Here is a 20,338-nt window from a genome sequence, read left to right on the forward strand (position 1 = left end):
ACGCACCTTGTCAAAACCAATAGACGCCTAGGTAGGTGATCACTGTAATCAATAATATTCGGATGATTTGTATTTTTGTGTAGAGCCATTTTTGTGAAAAATAATCTCATGGACAATGTTAGAACTGTTTAGGTGTTAGGTATTATCAGCGCCTTGACAATTCGGCGCCTAGAGCGGACAGCTCCAATTGTGCCTGCATCGGGACAGCCCTGACTACCTCTGATCATTTTACCTATGCACGCCACTGCATACTGACCCCTGCTATCATAGCGTAACTATCCACATTGCACACAATGAAACAGAGCTCTTGGGCCATTCCAGTTATTTCTACATATTTAAAATTTAAAAGCATAATTCAAAGAAGTGTACAGAACATGATATATCTGGATTGTACCCAAGAAACTTTATCCAGTGATTCCTGAGCTTATTTGGCGTAAAGATGTAGATGGCATTTTGGACTCTGGTGAATTTGTGAATTGAATGTGGCGGGAGTTTGGGCAGTTATTCAGCTGAGTGACCGGTGAAGATGCGTGAAAAAATTTCTGTTTTTGTTAAACCATTATGACATCTACATTTTTACAGAGATGTGCTTTATTTCAAATAAATCCATTTCAAATGGAAATGCAAAATGGGTATTTTCCATTTTGCATTTTAAATGCTTTTCTAAAAACCATTTTGCATTTTGCATTTGAAATGCTTTTCTCAATGCATTTTCCATTTTAAATGCTTTTTTGCAACATTCTTCCTAGTATCTCCACTCATCTTTTTTTCATAAGCCCCAAATATCAGTCGGTCCTCAACCTCGCTATGAGAGATAATTTACATTTGTCAAGTTGCTCCCTGGTAGGAGCCCTGGCAATTGAGTGATACCATTACAAAAAATACTGAACATGGCCATGACGCTGTAATATTAAATGTTAGATAGCAGTTTCTATGTTTTTAAGTTGGCAACATTAGTCCCGAGCAAATTTTTTGTGGTTTCCTAATCTGTAGTCGTGGTGTTTTTGGATTTACCATCATGTAATATGTTTGTTCTACATTGATGTCCATTATTAAATGACAAAATTGTTTAAAAATTCTATAATTATTTTTTTTGTTTGACCTGAGAAACCATTTTGCATTTTGCATTTTCAAATGGAAAAGTTTCGACCCATTTCCATTTTGCATTTCAAATGGTTTTGGGTACCCATTTTGCACATCTCTGCATTTTTAACTTCAACTAAGCTCTGGAATCAATGGTTAAAGTTTGCCGGACGCGTCCTAATACACCTGTTTATAACTCACTGAAAGATAATACACTTCCAGTCTTACTAATTACAATCTTATGCGCCCGTTCAGCGTTGGTGTGGTAAAGCTGGCCTTACGCCTGGTTTAAGGCCGTTTTAACCACACAAACATCACGGTAATAAGTAAAGTTTTTACTGTTCTGACTTCGCGCGCCGCATAATATTTACACCGCGTTTATTAGTAAGGGGGTACTTTTGTCTTCTGTGATATTACTCTTATGAATACTCTTTTTTTATTTTTTGTACATTAACTATGTAACAATTTCTAGACATTTTGTTTTAAACAGTTTCATTTGACATGTACATTTGTTACTTGATTTTTATTTATTTGCTACCAATTTCGACACATCCAAGTCATTCTGTACTTACATAATTTAGTTAGTTTTAAGATTGCTAATGAATGACACGGTCCACACCGGTAGCAAATAAATAAAAATTTGAAACTATTTTTTATTGTGTTGTGGAATTGACTACTTTTACTCTGGGGCCGTTCAAGTATTATGTAAGCACTATAGGGGGGCAGGGGGTCTTTGCTTTGCTTATTTTTAATGACATGGGGGGGTGAAGGGGTCGAGATAGTGATTACGTCAGCACTGCTCAGCAGTAGTTATTTTTTTTTTACACATTGGCAACCCACACATTATCTATGTTTGAAAACCGAATACATATTCGGGGATTCCCACAAATAATTAATACGTTTAGGTACTCGCTTAAAAAACAGAATAATGCATATAGGTACCAATTTTTACGTAAGCATGGGATGGGGGGGGGGGGTAAGAGCTTTGCTTACTTTTGGTGACAAGGGGGAAGAGGGGGTAAATAATTGTAATAAATCTGCTTACGTAATACTTCAACGGCCCCTCTTCCAATTCTTATGTTATGTTGTGCTATCACTTGGCATTTGGAAACTATCTTTTACTAAGGCAACGATTGTATGTTTAACCTTTTTTATGTGAAACGTCTTTCATTTCAGATATTCTTTAAGATTTTCACGGCCAAAAGTATTATCGCTGTTGATTTTTGGGTTATTATGCCGTGTTGTGCTTCCTTCTTCTTTAGGACAGCATTAGTGCCATCAGTAGTTCCATCTGCCCTGATAATGGACAAAATGCTGGGTAAAAGTAGGAGAAAGCACAATACGTCATAATAAACACGATAATTCTTTTCATTTCAGTCAGTAGGGGTTTGCGTGCCCTGCAGTATATTTGCCGATCCGAGAGTCATAGTAGTTCTCGTTTGAGGGAGCCATAGTAGTTATAATCCATCATACTCATTGTGAGTTACTAGTAGTTCTGCACGGTCTACAACAGCAGACCTTGCGTCCAAAACAGAGTTTTTCTAATTTTCTCACATTCAGGTCCTCAGCAGAGGCGGCTCTAGGAATCCAGGCGTGTGACTAATCTTTATTTGACATTGTGAAAAATACCCATATATTATTATCTATATCAATTTGTAGGTAGGTCTATCACGTGTCCGCGACTCAAAATACATATTATGTTAATATAGTAAATTGGAAATAACTACCCAATCCATGCACTTACGGCAAATAATTTTAAAGAGATTACTTTTTGATGTAGTGCACAACATTAAAGTAAATAAAATAAGAGTTTGAAAGTTTGTTTCGCAGTATCCAAAGATACTGGGGGCGAAGCTAAGAGTATTGTGGTTCCGTGGTGCGAAGCGAGGCGACGCTCATGAATTCCATTTAAATTTAGACATAATAAAAACATAAATAATTATTCCAAACCATAGACATATGAATATTAGTAGACCTGCCCTAAGTGATTAAAAGCGTATTATCCCCACTCCCCATACCGGTTCCATTGAGCCGGCTGGGCTCGCATATGGCCTCAAGTGAAATTTGAAAACGTGACGTCATCATTCTTGTGCGAACTATGGTCGAGGCATCATCGGTTCATTTTACGAAATAAAACGGCAAAATGTTGACTTGTGATATGAAAACTTGTAAAAATAGATGTGAAAAAGAGAATAAACCCAATTGTCGTATTACATTCCATAAGTAAGCATTATTTTACTTTATTTTAAGCTTATTCACACCGTATTATATGGATCAGTTTTAGAAACATATACTATCACATAACAATGTAGCGATTCTCAAGTGTGCTCATCGTTGTTTACTGGGGTAAGTAAATTATGAGACATTTGTAAAAGTGTCTTAACTAAATACTCTGAAACTAACTACGACTCTGAAAATAGAAGCTGCCTTACTTTGCCGAATTTGGACTTCGCAAATTAGTTCATAACGTGGCGAGTAATTTGCGCTCCCATGTAGAAATGTCTATTCATTCAAAAGCAGATTTTACTTTTAAGAACTAAATGGTGATATTATAATGCGAGATGCCTATTTACTGTCAGATTGATTTATTGACGAATCACAGTCAGCCTTACTCCCTTCGTTCTTCAACAGTTGATTTTACCCCTCGCCATTAGCTTCTCGTCTATTAATTCCTATGTCTGTGTTCCAAACCTTTTCCCAATTGAAAAACAACCATTGTTCCACACAGAAGTGTGTAAAATGAAAAACCGACATGTTTGTGTTACTATCTCCTTAAAACATATAACATTCATCATGCTGTCTCGCTCACGGCCATGACCTAAGTGTCCCTAATCTTTCTTCGGTACCTAATTTTTACCTAGACGAAAGACATAGTGCCATCTCGTTTATTCTATGGCGCGCATAGGGACAGAAGAGGCCAAAGCCGGGGACATTCTTTATTGATCCAGCGTATCGTGTGGACTTTTGAATGAAAGCTTCTATTTGAGACATTAGATGTCACTGCTCGTCACTCGCCGCCGCCGCTAGCAGCTCTGCTATTTCGTGGTACATTTCAAATAAATTAAGAATAAGATCGGTTGTTTTGATGCACATAATTTATTATTATTGTCGTCTTATAATTTTGGAAGGTCAAACACCAATTGACCCGAGGGAAGAACTGCACAGGGGCAACTTGGGCTAACCCACTACTGTATAAAAGTATAATACCTTGTTTTTTCAGGTATTGCTACCCTGCTATAAACTGTTACCTTTCATTCTATCAGTGTTGTAAATCAGCTGCCAAGTACATGGTCTCTTTGATTGGTTTTTACAATCGATACAGAAATACAGCGCAGGTTCTTCAACTTCTGTTTAGTTTACAGTGTGTAGGCTAAGTTGGTCTAAGTATGTGATATTAAAAACAATATTAACTAGGAAATATTTTTAATAAAATTATGTTCACAATATAAATCACGAGTCCAGAGCACTTGCATTTATTTACAAAATTATATACATTTTAAATGAAAAGTTTAAAACTTTAGGAATAATATTGTCTAAAGAATCTAAAAAAGTCAAGAAAGGCAAAAATTAAAAAAAATAAACTGAAGCGTCGCATAAAACTTTGCATTATTGTTTTGGCAGCTTGCTTTTAAATCATTCTCCATATTTAATAATAACGATTTCGGGTGATTAGCAAAACACTGAACTTAAAATTTGAAACAAATACTATACAGAAGTAAAATAATAATACTATGCGTATAAATTACTCTACAATACGATACAAAAGGTAGTGAAAGTCGTGAGTGCTTTAAATATAATTTTACTAATTTCCTTTTGTATGTCTATTAACAACGAGAGTAGGAACTCCAACTGCAAATGGTACAATTATTGCATGAAGAAAAAATAAAGTATAAATGATTTGAAGGGCAGGTAGAATAGAAAAGAGGTGTATATAATCAGAAATAATTGTTATAAATAAATTCACTACGTAGAAGTGGAGTTTGAGTTTAGCGAGAGGAGGCCTGGTTAATTTTGACTTGCTGGTCATCGAATGCCTTCATGCGGCGCTCCAACTCGGGCTTGAAGTGTCGGATGAGGCCCTGCACGGGCCAGGCGGCTCCGTCTCCCAGGGCGCATATGGTGTGACCTGACGAGTAAACACACAACTTACTAGAAAATACATTTTATGGATATTCATAAGGGCATATACAACAGAAACAAGGGAGATGTTCCATGAACCATTATTAGTATTAAATTCCGTGTACCGAAGAGGAACACAAGACAAAATGTAACATATTTCTGCAACACATACACAACCAATTATAACAAACCATTAGATCTGGGCAAATGTTTGGGGAACTACATATTGATATATTTACTGACTCCATTTGTAGAATTAAGCGTAATCTCTACCAGCACTTTGCTAATTCCTAAAAATTATAGGTAATGTAGTTTTTGTGGTTTGTCTTATACATGTCTTGGGTATGATTTTGCTCTCAGATCAGTCTAGTGAAACACTACATCACCACAAAATATAATCTAAGGCGCAATTTATTTACAGACTTCCTCCCAGGCCAGGTCCTTTATTTTCCTATCATGGTATGTACTCCTTTCTAATGTTACCATACCTTATGTAGACATTAATAATTATTTATTGTTATCAACTTTAATTTAACTCCACTTAACATGAGGCATTGAGAGAGCTGTATGATGACCTAGAAACACCCAACGGAGTGCAAATAATATACAAAATCGCAGCACACAGGAGAGAAAGGGCCAAATCTATTAGAACACCCAAATACATAGAAAACACTGACGGTGAGTTGATCACAGACGAAATCAAAATATGTGAAAGATGGAAAGATTATTATTCTACATTACTGAACGAAGAATTTCCAAGAACAATTCATGTGTCAGAGGAACCAGTGCTGGGGCCAGTTGAAGAAATCACTCCGACAGAAGTTAAAGTAGCCATATCACAAATGAAAAAGGGGAAAGCAGTGGGGCCAGACAATATTCCAGCCGAATTATGGAAAGAGTGTGGGTAAGTGGGACATAAATGGCTGTGCAACCTGTATAATAAAGTACTGACCGGAGAACCAATGCCAGAAAGCTTTAGGAAAAGCTATCTTCTTCCATTTTACAAAAATAAGGGAGACTCTAGGAAGTGCGACAATTATAGAGGGATAAAGCTTATGTCTCACACCATGAAAATATATGAGAGGATTATAAACACACGAATTAGGAATATTGTAAAAATACACGACGATCAATGCGGCTTTGTATCGGGGAAATCAACAATAGATGCTATTCAAACAGTCAGAATCATAGTTGAAAAATATCGAGATGCAAAAAAAGATTTACACATGGTATTTATAGACTTGGAAAAAGCATTTGACAGGGTACCCCGAAGCCTGATATGGGCGGCATTGAGATCTCATAACGTACCAGAAGGATATGTGCTCTCCATACAAGATATGTATACAGACGTAGAAACACAAGTAAGATGCACATCAGGGATGTCACCAACATTTCCAATTAAAGTGGGGGTACACCAAGGATCTGTCCTCAACCCATTGCTATTCATAATGGTCATGAATTACCTAACGAGTCAAGAAATGAACAGTATTCTCAAGACTATGCTTTTTGCAGATGATGTAGTACTGATAGAAGAAAATCATTGTGATCTACAAAATAGCCTGGAAAGGTGGAGAAAGATCCTGGAGGATAATGGACTAAAAATTAGCCGGAAAAAGACGGAATATTTGTATTTACCATTTGAAGACCCAAATGCTGTAACTCCTTCGATGCAATTGGATGGAGTAACATTAGCCAACTGTGGCTCATTTAAGTATCTGGGCTCACTCATCCACAGAGACGGAGGATGTGCAGCGGATGTCAACCATAGGATAGGAGTGGGATGGATGAAATTTAGATCCGTAACAGGAATTTTGTGCGACACGAAAATGCCAATAAAACTTAAAGGAAAGACATACCAGACTATTGTTAGACCCGCGATAATGTATGGCTCCGAATGCTGGACTATGTACAACTCCTACTCTAGGCAACTCGAATCAGCAGAAATGCGAATGCTTAGATGGACGGCAGGAGTATCATTAAAAGATAAAATTAAAAGCTCACGCATTCGTGGTAGCCTGGGTGTCACTGACATAAACAGTAAGCTAGAGGAACGACAGTTAAGATGGTATGGGCACATAAGACGGAGACCACCAGACCACACAGTGAAGCAGGCAATGTCTATAGAGCTTCAAAGACAGTCATCCAGAGGTAGACCAAAGAACTCCTGGATGACCCAATGCTCCAAAATCCTACAAAGAAACGGCCTAGATGAAAGCGACACTCAGAACCGAAGAAGCTATAACCTGAGAACGAGAAGAGCCGACCCCAACAGCCTACCTAGGCAATGAGTTGGGATAGTGCTAGGAAGAAGAAGAAGAACTTTAATTTAACTCCATTTAAATTTTATTTTTTTATGTGAATATCGCACCAGAGTCCCAACTGCTCCGAATTAGAGTATGTTGAATATATATAGGCTTAACCAGTCATCTGTGGCTCGACCGCCGGCGGGCTTTTTTTTAAATCCGGCGTTTTTTTTTTTAAATGCGATTTTAAGCCTATGTATAAAGAATTTGTATAAAGCAAAAGGTCAGAATCGCTTGCGCCAATTACGGACTAACATTTGCTTTTTGTTTCACGAGGCTAGCTACGCTGTTTGTTTAAATATTAAATTATCCATGACAAGCCGGCGTTATCTTTTCATCAGCCTGTTTGGTTTTTATGACAGATGACAGCACGGTTGACTGGTTAAGGTAGTGGGGAGGGGAAGGAGATGGGAGAGGAAGTTGGGAAAGTACCTAGCTAATCAAATATGGTCACTAAACATGGCTAAAGCCATTTCAAGCCACGTTTCAATTCTGAATGGTTACACCAGGGCGATACTGAGAGCATCTTCCACTCTGGAAAGTGCCTCAAATGTACTATGTATATATTATTTTTAGTTAATAAATTGTGAAATAACACAACTTGTCAAAGTTTACTAGCGCACGCCGGAATTAGAACCCAAGCCCTTCGCATTGCTTGCCCTCGACCACGGAGGCTGTCGAGGTATTTTGTATACCTATTCAATAATATTATAATTCAATTTATAATTAATTTAATTTATAATTAATTAATTTTGTTTTGTCTTCTGAAGACATTATCAAGTTTGATAAGACTTTCAGAAGATAATATAGCATACAAAATAACCTGGCAATCATTTAGATTGCATAGAACTAGGAAAAATATGAATTAGTATGCGTAGATTAAATACTTTTAGGAATTTTTAATAATCTTACCTTCAATTTGTTTTGACAGTTCCCATAGCATGTCTATCTCGCTGGGCTGCGCATTTCCATCAACCATCCTGAAATTAAACAAAAATGTCACCTTACATACAATAATGTTGTAGAGTTTTAAACATTTTATCCAATTTCAATAAAATATATTTTTAATATGACCATAAAAATTTTAAACCAATTTTTTTTTTGATGTGACGATTGTAAAAATAAATACACATTATGTGAAGTTTTAAAAACAAACTGCCTTTATTTACAGTGAAATCTATTTAAGAACATTCATGCTTAAGAAGTTGTATTTTCAGTGCCTTTAAGACAGAAATTTGAAAAATGGTCTAGTTTATCCCAAATAATGATGACTTTAACCCCCCACTTTAACTTTGACCACTTTAACCCCCAGCTGTGGGAAGTGACTAAATGCCTGCCTCTTATGAATTTCTATGTTAGAATCCTAGCTGCATTGCGTACAACCATATTACAGAGCCAAAATTCATTTGTATAAACTCCCCATTCATATCAGTAAAAATGTTTTATTTATCTTGAGTAAGGACCAGGACCTTTCGGCTTGTTTCAAATCTCCCACGTCATTACAAATGGCCTTGTTCGCATAGACGATTAGTGCGATATAGTAGAAATGTGCGCCGCTTTATGATTAAGGCAGTTTTTGCCAAAGTTTTTCAGCAATAGTGAATTTAGGAATTTCATTTGACAATCTCATTTCGTTGGAATAAAGCAATATTTTGTTTTAATATAAAAACGCATTAAAGCTGTTAGATAACCTAAAGATTAACATTTTTCTTTTGATATTATTTAGTTGTATTGCGCTGTATGTTGTTTCGTGTTTTCGAGAATTAATGATATATTTATAACACAATGTGTTTTATTATTAAAGTAATTGACTAAGCTTAGCAAAGTTGAAGTAAATCTGTTTGTGTGTTCCAGGTTTGGTCAATCCTATCAAGATGGTAGCCGTGTGTGATAGTACCCTTTTGTTCCATCAGATTGCGCCCATGCGCTCTGGCACACGGGCTTTTTAATAAAGAAGTTATTTATGTTTTTTACTTCTACCATCATAATGGTTTGATATAACAAAAGGTGTTAAGCCATACTGCGTAACGTCACTGTGGTTATTCAATTTATGTATGCAAGAATTGAAAGATGTGGGATTGGGCACGAATTTGAGTAATCTGAAAGTTTGTTGCCTGTTGTACGCTGATGATGCGGTGCTGATTGCTAACAATATGGAAGTCTACAGATCTACAGTTTCTCGTGCCTAGGATGAACGAAGTATGTATGAAGAAAGAGTTAATGTAAGTGTTTGAAAGAGAGAGAGTACGAAAACAGTGTGCAATATAGTTGTGAATGATGAATACTTGGCGCAGGACGATAGATGGGAAGGCTGACAGAGATATTGAAAGAAGGGTAAATTCAGGTAATTCCATAATTAGAGGGCTGAACGCGGTTGGTGCTAACATAAAATTGTCCTAAGAAGCGAAGCTAGCAATCTAAAATGGAGCGCTGGTACCTACCCTGATGTATGGTAGTGAGGCATGGAACTGGCATAGGAAGGATGAAAAGTAGACTGAATGCAGTATAAATGAGATCCCTGAGGCATGTGTGTGGTAAAATCATGTATGATCGTGTGAGAAATGTGGAGATCCGCAAAGAATGTAAGAGTAATGAGTAAGATTAAGAAAGGGACGCTTAGGTGGTTTGGGCATGTAGAGCGAATAAACAAAGAAAGGAGTGTAAGGAGAATATATGACGCAAATATGAATGTTAGAAGAAGTCGAGGACGCCCCAGGCAGGCACGGCACGATCAAGTGAATCAAATACTTGAGTCGGGCCATGTCAAGTGTCAGAATAATAGAAGAGTATGTATGAGACGATGAATGAATGTGAATGAGGCAAGAAGTGTGTGCCAAGACCGAGTTGTTTGGCGGTCCGTCCTCTCTGCCTACCCTCACGGAGAAATGGGTTGATGGTTAGTTAGTTAATATTTGTTTTTTATGCTTAATTACAGTTTTCAAAAGTATTATTTGCTGGCGAGAAGAGTTGTGCCATTTTGCCAAGAAAATCAAACCAACAAATTCAAGCATAATCTCACATCTGACTATAATAACTATAATTGTTCCGAAATTGGCATTACTCCGTGTTGCCATAGATAATACACAATAAAAAAATTTAGCTCCCCTTTATTAAATTTCCATATTTTTTGTATGAAACCGTAATAAAGAACAATAAAAGTGTGAACACGACTGACCTATAAATGATCTTATTCATCCAAGAGATGCCCTCCCTGCAGGGGGTGCACTGGCCGCAGGACTCGTGCTTGTAGAACATGATCAGGCGCGCAATGGCTTTCACAATGTCCGTCTGCTTGTTCATCACGATGATGGCGGCGGTGCCCAGCGACGTCTGCGCGGCCACCAGACCGTCAAAGTCCATCAGGACATCCTCGCACACGCTGCAAATATGATGATATAAGATGGTAATTAGAATTAGTTTAATTAATCACATACATTGAAAATATGGTGTTCATTAGAATTAGTAAGAAAAATAAATTGCAGCAATTCTTTAGATAGGAAAGCACATTTAATCTTATCTAAGTGACTGTTGCATATGTCATCCATCGGGATGCTATCCCCGTATGCGGATATTGCATATATGTAATCATATAAGTATCACAAAAACACGTAGATTGTGTCAAAAGCGTGCCGCCACACGCGGGATAGTTTACGTTAAAAAGATCAGCATTAAAATACTTGAAGTAAATTGAAACGTTGCTTGAAATGGCTTTGCGCCATGTTTGGTGATCACATCTGAATAGTCAGGTACTTCCCCACCTATCTCTCCCCATCTCCTACCTCTCCTGATAACCTTCAGCCTCACAATATACCCCAAATGGGGGATGCCGTAGTCTCACTGACTCCAGACGATTGGGAGCAGTTCGAACTCTTGTGGGTTATTCACATAATTTTTTTTTAAAGCCGGCACTTTTGCTTGGCATACCAAGGATTAATTCAGTTACCTTTTAGGGATAAGTGGTGTGGAAGAGCCCCCGGGGATGATGGCCAGCAGGTTGTCCCAGCCGCCCAGAACACCCCCGGCGTGGCGCTCAATCAGCTCCTTGAGTGGGATGCTCATCTCCTCCTCCACTGTGCACGGCGTGTTCACATGCCCCGAGATGTTAAACAGCTTCGTGCCAGAGTTACGGGTGCGCCCAAAGGACACGAACCAGTCTCCGCCACGACGGCAGATTGTCTAAAATAAAAACAATCATGTTCAAATTAGAGGTGGGTAAAAATAACATGAAACAGTGGATTTTGATATAACAATTAAAAAAAAAAGTGTAACCAAGTCCACAATGCGACTGCGCTAAATACACGAAACTCCTTCGTTCCCCTTTAGACGAAAGGCCTTCCATGCAAAGCTTACGCTGCACCGCAACTCAAAGTAGCAGATTTTAGAACATGTTATTTACATTATACATGGTGTCCGGATACTAGTGGTACAAGCAGAAAATTGGTGAATCTACATCACATTTGGAGTCGACTTAGTGGTTTAATTTTTTTTTTATGTGAGCTTTCGTTTTGAGCAGATCAAAAAAAATTTTTTTTTTAGGTTCTCTGTGTTATATACTTCAAATTTATTACATTTTTTCTAAACAGTTTTCAGTAACCGCTTCTTTGGAGAAATTGAAACAGTTTCGATTATTTTGAAAACGAAACTGAAATGCCCATCTCTATTTCAAATGCAATATTACGTTGAATGATAAATAACCGATAAATTCAACCAAATCTAATAAATGATGTATTTCAACTCACCGGTGCAACTGCAACAGTCTCCACATTGGTGACAGTGGTAGGGCATCCGAACACTCCGATATCAGCGGGGAACGGGGGCTTCAATCGGGGTTTCCCCTGCTTACCCTCGATGGACTCGATGAGCGCCGTCTCCTCGCCACAGATGTAAGCCCCCGCGCCGCGGTGCATGAACACGTCGAAGTCATAGCCGGAGTCGCAGGCATTCTTGCCCAGAAGCCCGGCTTGATAAGCCTGTAATGAGGAAAGTAAAAATACATCTCTTTAATCCATATACAATACAAACTAAAATCAAAATTAAATGGCATGCAATGAAACATTCGAATCGTAGAAAGATTCAATTCTCAAAAGAAAATGAATGAAATATTTCATTCATTTTCTATAATATTTATTAATTTGATTCCATGCCAAAATATTTCCCCCGAAAAAGCCAGATTTTTAAATACAATAACTTTATACTGCAAATTTTCTGTGTAAACCAAATCAAAAACAATTTTTTGAATTTGATTACTAGCCAGACTTTTCCCGGGCTTTACTCAAAGATTTTCGAAATCAGATGTAGACAATGACCTACCTCTTATTTTGAAGGTCAAGTGTGCAAAATTTCGTCAATCTCAGAATAAAACTGTAGATTTGTATAACACATGTCGCCCACCCACCTTAGATTATTATTCTATATAGATATTATTCTTGATATAAATCGATAGAAGAACACAAATAGGCACAATTTACAAACAGCATTTGGGATTTCACTTAGGACATAGAGTGTGGATTGTGATGAACAAAACTCTTCAGTAATGTCACCGGACAAACATTCTGATTTTGCCAAGTGGGCCGCACTAAATGGGCTTGCGGGTTGTGCTTCAATGATATTGAGCCAGTATTGGATCCAAAGCAATTTTGAAACCACATAAGAGTCCCAACTGCTCCCAAACATATGAGGCAACCTATGCAAACCTACCTAGCTAAACCGACCTAGGCAAACTATGAACAGTGAGACGAGGGAGGGGAAGGAGATGGTAAAGAGGAAGGTGGGGAAGTACCTGACAATTCAGATCTGGTCATCAAACATTTCAAGCAATGTTTCAATTCTGAATGGTGGTAGGCCAGGGTGATAATGAGAGTATCTTCAACTCTGGAACGTGCCACCAATATACTGTATATTTATTTTAAATGAGTAAATTGAGAGAATGAGACCTCCGGCTTGCTAGTAGAGAGCTTTACCCTTTAACCACGAAGTCAACCTTTAATTATAAAATAATCACCTCCCCGGGAGTACTTTTCAAATGAAATAATAATAATAATGACCTCTGCGATGGCAACCTGCATGTTGCTAGCCTCGTTGTAGAATTCCCCGCGGATGTAGATGTAGGCCGCCTTGGCGCCCATGGCACGGCCGGCGATGAGGCAGCCCTCCACCAGCTTGTGCGGGTCGTGGCGCATGATCTCGCGGTCCTTGCACGTGCCAGGCTCACCCTCGTCCGCGTTCACCACCAGGTACTTGGGCCGCCCGTCCGACGGCTTGTTCATGAAGGACCACTTCATACCCGAGGGGAAGCCGGCGCCCCCCCGCCCACGGAGTCCCGACACCTTGATCTCATCTGGAATTAAACAAAGTTATTACAAAAATTCAACACAGAACCCTTTTTTTTTGGTTCCACGATAACACAATGACAATTCAACACACCTTAAAAAGTGATATAAAGTAATGAAACGAAAACTAGATTAAATAGGTTACATGTTAGTTTTCACTTTTAATGACTTTATAACACTTTTTAAAGGTGTGTTGAATTGTCATTGTGTTGAGTTGAAGCCATGAACTAAAAAAAATAGTTAAAAAAGAAGCTTTTAATATAACATTACTTTTAATATACATACTGCAGCATACCACGTCAGCTCAAAGACAATTTTTCTTCCTAGCTCCTAAAATCTTTAACCTTATCCCTGAAAACCTAAAAACCGTGAGTCAGCCCCATTCCTTTAAAAAACAAATTACGAAATGGATCCTTACACACGGAATACATTACAACTACAATACCCATTCATTCTACACTTTATCAATTTAATCACCTTTCAGACAAAACATAATATATCCTTATTCCCCAACTTAGCGATATAGTATGTACAAAATTAATTAGTTGTGATCTATTTACTAATAATTTCTCAAATTTTTCATCTTCTTATAATTCTCTAACTTCTCTCCTTGCAACCCAAACTAGCTTTGCATCATTTTTCTTATTTTTCTTTTTCATATTATGGTAATGTATAGATTCTGTACAAACTGTAAAATTCACCTGCCATAACACAGGGTCATCCCTAGCATGGAGGGTGAAATATCACAAAAACCATAACCCTCTAAATCATTTATTAATAAAATAAATATAACCCAATCTAATAACACAGAACACATACAACAACCTCCTTGGACGAGGGGTAAAGCTCTCGACTAGCAAACCAAAGGTGGCGGGTTTAAATCCCAGTATGCGCAAGTAAATTTTATTTGATTAATTTGTGTTATTTCAAAATTTATTCTTTTAAAATAATATATAGTATACAAGCGGTACGATCCAGAGTGGAAGATACTCTCAGTATCGCCCCGGTGTAAGACCGCCATTCAGAATAGAAATGTTGCCTGAAATGGCTTTAGTCGTGTTTGGTGACCAGATCTGCATAGCCAGGTACTTCCCCACCATTATTTCTCCTTCCCCTCCCCACTACATTCAGCCTCACAGCATACCCCAAAAGGGGATGCAGTAGTCTCTCGCCATAGATTAGATGAATGGTGAATTATTAATATAAATGTATTTTTGTGCTTTCCTTGCTACATTATTGTTCATGTGTGTTTTAAACCATGTATATATGTTTTTTTTTAATTTTAAAACTTACGAATTCTACTTAATTGAATTTTAAAAATGTGGAATACTAGATTCAGACCTAAAACAAGTTAAATAACAATAGTATTTTAAGGGAACATAAAAGCGTGAGAAGAATTACTAATGTACAATATGGTAGATTTAATTAATGGTCACCGGCAATAAATAAATTAAATATAATTCGACCTATAAACATTTCAAACATAGTTTGCAATTACACACTCCCATAAAGTAATCTGTTTTAAATTTTTAAAAATAAACAGGGCTAGTAAATGTGCTGGTATTTCATCAAATAGTTTATCATAACAGTATGAACTGAATTACAGCGTTATTATTTGTATGAACAAGATAAAGTTTACTTACTGATAATCCAGTCAGCTCCCTTCAGTAGGATCTCCTTGGTTTTGTACCAGTCTCCACGCTTGACAGATCCCTTCAGGCGCCAGTCATGACGTCCGTATAAATTGGTGAAGACTCTGTCGGCATCAGCCAACGGCCCGAATTTTGTTTTGGTCTGATTGTGCCTGACCGACACGCTGTTCAGCAGCGGACCCACAGCTCCTTAAATAAATAGACACAATAATGAAATACTACTAAAGCACAGTTGCTAAAATCAAATGACATTTAAATATTTGTACGAAAATCAAAACAACGGGAATCATTATGTAAGATCGACGTAAAACAGACAAGATGGAAAAATATCAAATTTTCAAAACAATGCATTCGGTGAAATTATTTTGCAACAATAAAATAACGTTTTTGTTTTAAAGCGTCACAAATTAACATTATTTACCTAGATTCCTAGGAGCGTGAGTAAACCTGGTTAAGGCACCAGCCATTTTTACTTTTCTGACACAAAGTCAGACGAAAGGTGTTGCCCTTAAAAGTATTCTAATTTCCCATGTGACATTGGTTATAGATATTTATGGCTATATAATTTTTTATTTCAGGAAACTTTATATTTTCATGAGAAAAGTGTGCAGGGATATTCCATTTTGAGTTACCTTTCTATTATTCTGTACGAATAGGAACCCGGGTAATTTTTTTATTTACTTCTAGTAATACGTGTGCTATCTGTCAGTGTTATCTTTTATCTTATCAATAAAATAATACAAAACACACAATATTAATTTATTGTCCAACCTTTGCTACCTAGGATTTATGTCACCGAAGGTACGCAACATTCAGTTTTAATAAATTGTTATTTTTATCATTGTCTAGTGTTAAACGATTTGACTAAACTAATTTTTCACCTTCCTATAACATAGGTCTCTTCAAGACCCAGGTTTAATCCTTCCTTTCTTTTAAAAGATCTTTCACACAGCATTCGCAACGATGACATAAGCCCTGAGAGAAACCTCAAGGCCATTGTGGAAAAATAATTTGTGTTAGCACTATTTCCATGTTTATAATTTAACATTTTTTGTAATAGGTGTTCAATGTTTTTGTACTTCAGGTCACCCGGTCGGGTTGTTTCATCTTTCAGCCGTGGTTTAGCCTATAACTTCATATTTTTAACTACCTACGTTGTAACATTTAAAAGTATTATTTTGATCTCTTTGTAATGCTGAATCTATGCTTAGTTTTAAATGTAAGAACAGAGTTCAAAATTTGATGTCTTGGCTAGACCTTGGTTTCAAGTTGAAACATCCCAGCTCCAGTAAAATTTGGAAAATTAGTAACAGGGAACGTAGAATTGACAAAGTCGATATTTTTTTTGCAGGTGCTGCCAGAATGGCTGCTATTATTCCAGTTGTTACCAAACTCTCATCCAGAGTAATTAGGATCTTAGGATGTAACCCAGGCCCCATGACCCTGCAGGGAACTAACACTTATCTCATTGGAACTGGCCAAAGGTAAGTTAATTGGACTGAAATTAAATTTCAATAAAACATGCAAGTTTGTATTATAATAATAATGATTAGATTATTTGTATAACGCCGTTTTCGTGAGAAAATCATCTCAAGGGCGACAAGGTATGACTTTTTGCACATTCTATTTTTGACTATTGTGTACTTTTTCAGGCGCATTTTACTGGATGCCGGAGACGAAAATGTACCACAGTATGTTAAATCATTAATGGATGTTTTAAAAGATGAAAAAGTTGATTTAGAACACGTCATAATATCACACTGGCACCATGACCACATTGGTGGAGTCAAAGACATTTTTAAAGATCTTCCTTGTAAGTCCCCACTTTGGTAGCTACATAATCTATTCTTTTTGATTTGGGATGTTCCAAACTTAAAAACAACTGTCAAATCGACGATCAGTGTTTTTTTGAATTGTTGATGTTTGAACTGTCCCGCAGATGAGCTTCCAAAGGTCATGCTGTTATGCTAGTCAGCTGTTCACAATTTAATCAAAAGCTTAAAAGTGCCAAGAATTTACATTTTACGGGGACTGTTAAAATGTCAACAATACAAAATGGTGCCGATCATCATTTGATGGTCATCAAAAGTGATAAAGTTTGAAATACCTCAACTCAATCATTGGTAATAGTTTATCAAAGAGCAACATTTGCATTACATAATTATTCGGGATCGCTGGCCACGCTTCATACGATTTTTTTTTTAAATAAAACCTTTCGATTTACATTAATTACTATAAAAGGAAACTGACTGCATTTGGGAAAATTTAATTTCAGCATTTTAATTTCATAAAAAGATAATTCGCTTTCGTTGTTTTTGATGACAGCCAACATAATTTCTGTTGATGACATTTTCTTATGTTGGTATTCCTTAAACCATACGAATGACTAGAATTACCATTATGCAAATTAGGTAGGTACTATTTTGGCCGAACTCTTTTTATTTATTTTGGTACAATATTTTACATTTCTTAGTACAATTTTGTAATGTTGGCATCACTGGGTGGCACAGAAAATAAAATAAAGGTATGTAGGCATGTTTTATAAATAAAGAAATATTTTTAAAATAGGTTAGGTCAGGGTTAGATAAAATAATAATATCTCAATAAAATAATTTATGCTTTTTAGGTAGGCACTATTTTGCCGGAATATTAAATTACATTATATATGTTTTTTAATTTACATTATGCAAATGTCTCTAGCTGTTCGTTTTCTAGCCACTTATGTAGAATCAGGAATACCAATTGACAGAAATTATTTGAAAAGTCTGTATTCCCATAAAACGAAAGCGAATTTTCATTTTATGTAATTAAAATGCTAAAATTAAAAATTTCACAAATGCAGTCATTTTCCTTTATAGTAATTAAGGTAAAGCAAAAGGTTTTATTTTAAAAAAAAAAGTATTTTGCGTGGCCAGCGATCTCGAATATTTACCATAATAAGTATTGATATTTTTGCAGCTGATTGCAAAATATGGAAGCATCCTCGCTGTCCAAGTGATGATCCTGATGGTCAACTGCCATCATCCATAAAGTTGAATTGGCTTAAAGATGGACAGATTATGAAGGTGGAGGGAGCCACGCTGGAAGTTCACCACACGCCTGGACACACAACGGATCATGTTGTTATAGGATTGAAGGAAGATTCCACTTTGTTCAGCGGAGATTGTATCCTCGGTGAAGGGACCGCTGTGTTTGAAGACCTGTATCATTACATGAATAGCTTGGCTAAGATTCTTGAAATCAAGCCTAAAGTTATTTATCCAGGGCACGGGAATATTATTGAGGTTTGTGACTTTCATATGTAAAATAACAAGAGCAGTAAAAATCAAAAATACACGCATTTGAATGCACCAAAACTTGACAAAAAAGCAAAACAATTAAGGACGGGTTGTTTCACAGAAATTGAGCAATTCATCAAATTTCAACGTTAATTTTTAGGTTCTGTGAATGTTCTATTCAAGTTCTTTAAGTTTTCCAGGAGGAAATCACGCATTTTGTCAGTAAAGACAAGTTTTTCTCTTAACATCTACTGATATTACAGGAAAATAATATTAAAGTTTGAGAATAACTTTTGTTTCTAAATCAGGCACATTCATATTATTTTCAAAGTCACCAACAAAACATTTCGAAATATTAAAAAAAAAAATTTTTGTCAGAGTTAAATTTGTTTAGAACAACCGACCCGATTACTACAGACTTTTACAATCCCATTTATCAGACATTCTAAACTTAACAGTGTTATAGACAGTGATTCCGTACCGCGAAAATGAAAATCTGTAGGTTTAGGTGGAAAAATCAGTAGATCGTCAAAATAATTATAGGTGCTAAATCGGTAATGATATACATACCCAAAATTTTTCGAATTCATGGGGGTGGGGTAGTTAAAGAATTTCGAAAAGAAATAATTGCCCACACCGTGAATTTTGGAAAAAATTACCCAAAACACAGAATCTTCCGTGCATACTGAAGTCAGTAGAATTTCTAAAATTTTAGTGGGATTTTTTTAAATTTCAGTAGATTTTTGTCAAAATCGGTAGATCTACCGAAATTTCGGTAGGTATGGCATAACTGGTTGTAGCTCAGAATAATTTGTTTTTATAAATATAAAATAAAAAGGTGTAGGGAGCCGGTCAAATCGTCAATTACACTTTTAATTTTGTGGTAATTGTCAGCATAAACTATACGGCTGCATCAAGCCATGTGCCTTAACAAGTTATGGAGGTAACCGAAGATTTGTCTTTGTAAAATTAAATGCAAAATTTTTATAGAATTATTAATAAGGTCGTTTACCACATCGCGGTACCATAAGGTCTTTAATAACTTGTCGCAACCAGATAATTGTACGTCAATAGAGAATTCTGTCTAATTTTCGTAATTAAATATTTTCATATACATAATACTTATCTCTAACTACTCCAAAGCCTCTAATGCAACATAGATGTTGTATAAAATAAAACCACCATCAAATGTCACGCTTCAATCCAAATCATTAGGCAAGTTATTCACGTTATATTAATATGGTGTTTAATAACTTTGTTCAGGATCCGATTGAGAGGATAAGGTACTACATAGCTCACCGAAACAAGAGGGAACAACAGATTCTAGAAGTCCTCAAAGACACATCCAAAGCCATGACGGAAATGGAGCTGGTGCAAATCATTTACAAAGAAACCCCGGAGCAGTTATGGCCAGCGGCAGCTTTCAATGTTAACCATCATCTAAAAAAATTAACTAAAGAGGGCAAAATTACAGAGAGTACTGTTAAGGATGAAAACAGATGGCAAATAAATTTTGGTCTTTCATCTTTGTAAACTATACAACAGACACAATCAAATTAATAATGTAAATAAAT

General features: G+C 36.5%; 2 protein-coding genes across 3 annotated transcripts; one reads left to right on the plus strand and one right to left on the minus strand.

Annotated features, from left to right (window-relative positions):
• Positions 1-4,489: 4,489 nt before the first annotated feature.
• On the minus strand, positions 4,490-16,007 carry ND-51 (NADH dehydrogenase (ubiquinone) 51 kDa subunit). The gene is made up of 8 exons (XM_089631349.1): positions 15,908-16,007; positions 15,478-15,675; positions 13,550-13,842; positions 12,245-12,475; positions 11,449-11,681; positions 10,681-10,884; positions 8,418-8,485; positions 4,490-5,209 (listed from the first exon to the last, which is right to left on the minus strand). The coding sequence occupies exons 1-8, from the start codon at positions 15,951-15,953 to the stop codon at positions 5,070-5,072; spliced, it is 1,413 nt and encodes a 470-aa protein (XP_089487475.1). The 5' UTR covers positions 15,954-16,007; the 3' UTR covers positions 4,490-5,069.
• A 172-nt stretch (positions 16,008-16,179) lies between these two features.
• On the plus strand, positions 16,180-20,311 carry LOC149424430 (beta-lactamase-like protein 2 homolog). 2 transcript variants are annotated; one of them, XM_089651554.1, is made up of 5 exons: positions 16,180-16,287; positions 16,838-16,970; positions 17,139-17,299; positions 18,445-18,770; positions 20,028-20,311. In XM_089651554.1, exons 2-5 carry the CDS (start codon positions 16,849-16,851, stop codon positions 20,295-20,297), a joined length of 879 nt encoding a protein of 292 aa, XP_089507680.1. In that variant the 5' UTR covers positions 16,180-16,287; positions 16,838-16,848; the 3' UTR covers positions 20,298-20,311. The 2 variants fall into 2 exon arrangements, with proteins under 2 accessions (XP_089507680.1, XP_089507681.1); XM_089651555.1 differs by having other exon boundaries at positions 16,197-16,277.
• Positions 20,312-20,338: the final 27 nt, after the last annotated feature.

Source organism: Hesperophylax consimilis, chromosome 4 (genome assembly GCF_061612785.1).
Source record: "Hesperophylax consimilis isolate HC1 chromosome 4, BYU_Hcon_1.0, whole genome shotgun sequence".
NCBI classification, from domain to species: domain Eukaryota; kingdom Metazoa; phylum Arthropoda; class Insecta; order Trichoptera; family Limnephilidae; genus Hesperophylax; species Hesperophylax consimilis.

What these genes read in the sequence shown, in the direction of transcription:
- LOC149424430 (XM_089651554.1), top strand. Translation starts at nt 16,849, where the DNA reads ATGGCTGCTATTATTCCAGTTGTTACCAAACTCTCATCCAGAGTAATT. An exon ending in CATTTTTAAAGATCTTCCTT is followed by an intron (nt 17,300 to 18,444) that starts GTAAGTCCCCAC and finishes ATATTTTTGCAG; the next exon opens with CTGATTGCAAAATATGGAAG. An exon ending in GGCACGGGAATATTATTGAG is followed by an intron (nt 18,771 to 20,027) that starts GTTTGTGACTTT and finishes AACTTTGTTCAG; the next exon opens with GATCCGATTGAGAGGATAAG.
- ND-51 (XM_089631349.1), bottom strand. Translation starts at nt 15,953, where the DNA reads ATGGCTGGTGCCTTAACCAGGTTTACTCACGCTCCTAGGAATCTAG. An exon ending in TGCAGGTTGCCATCGCAGAG is followed by an intron (nt 12,476 to 13,549) that starts GTCATTATTATT and finishes TCCTCATTACAG; the next exon opens with GCTTATCAAGCCGGGCTTCT. An exon ending in ACACCACTTATCCCTAAAAG is followed by an intron (nt 10,885 to 11,448) that starts GTAACTGAATTA and finishes TCATATTTGCAG; the next exon opens with CGTGTGCGAGGATGTCCTGA.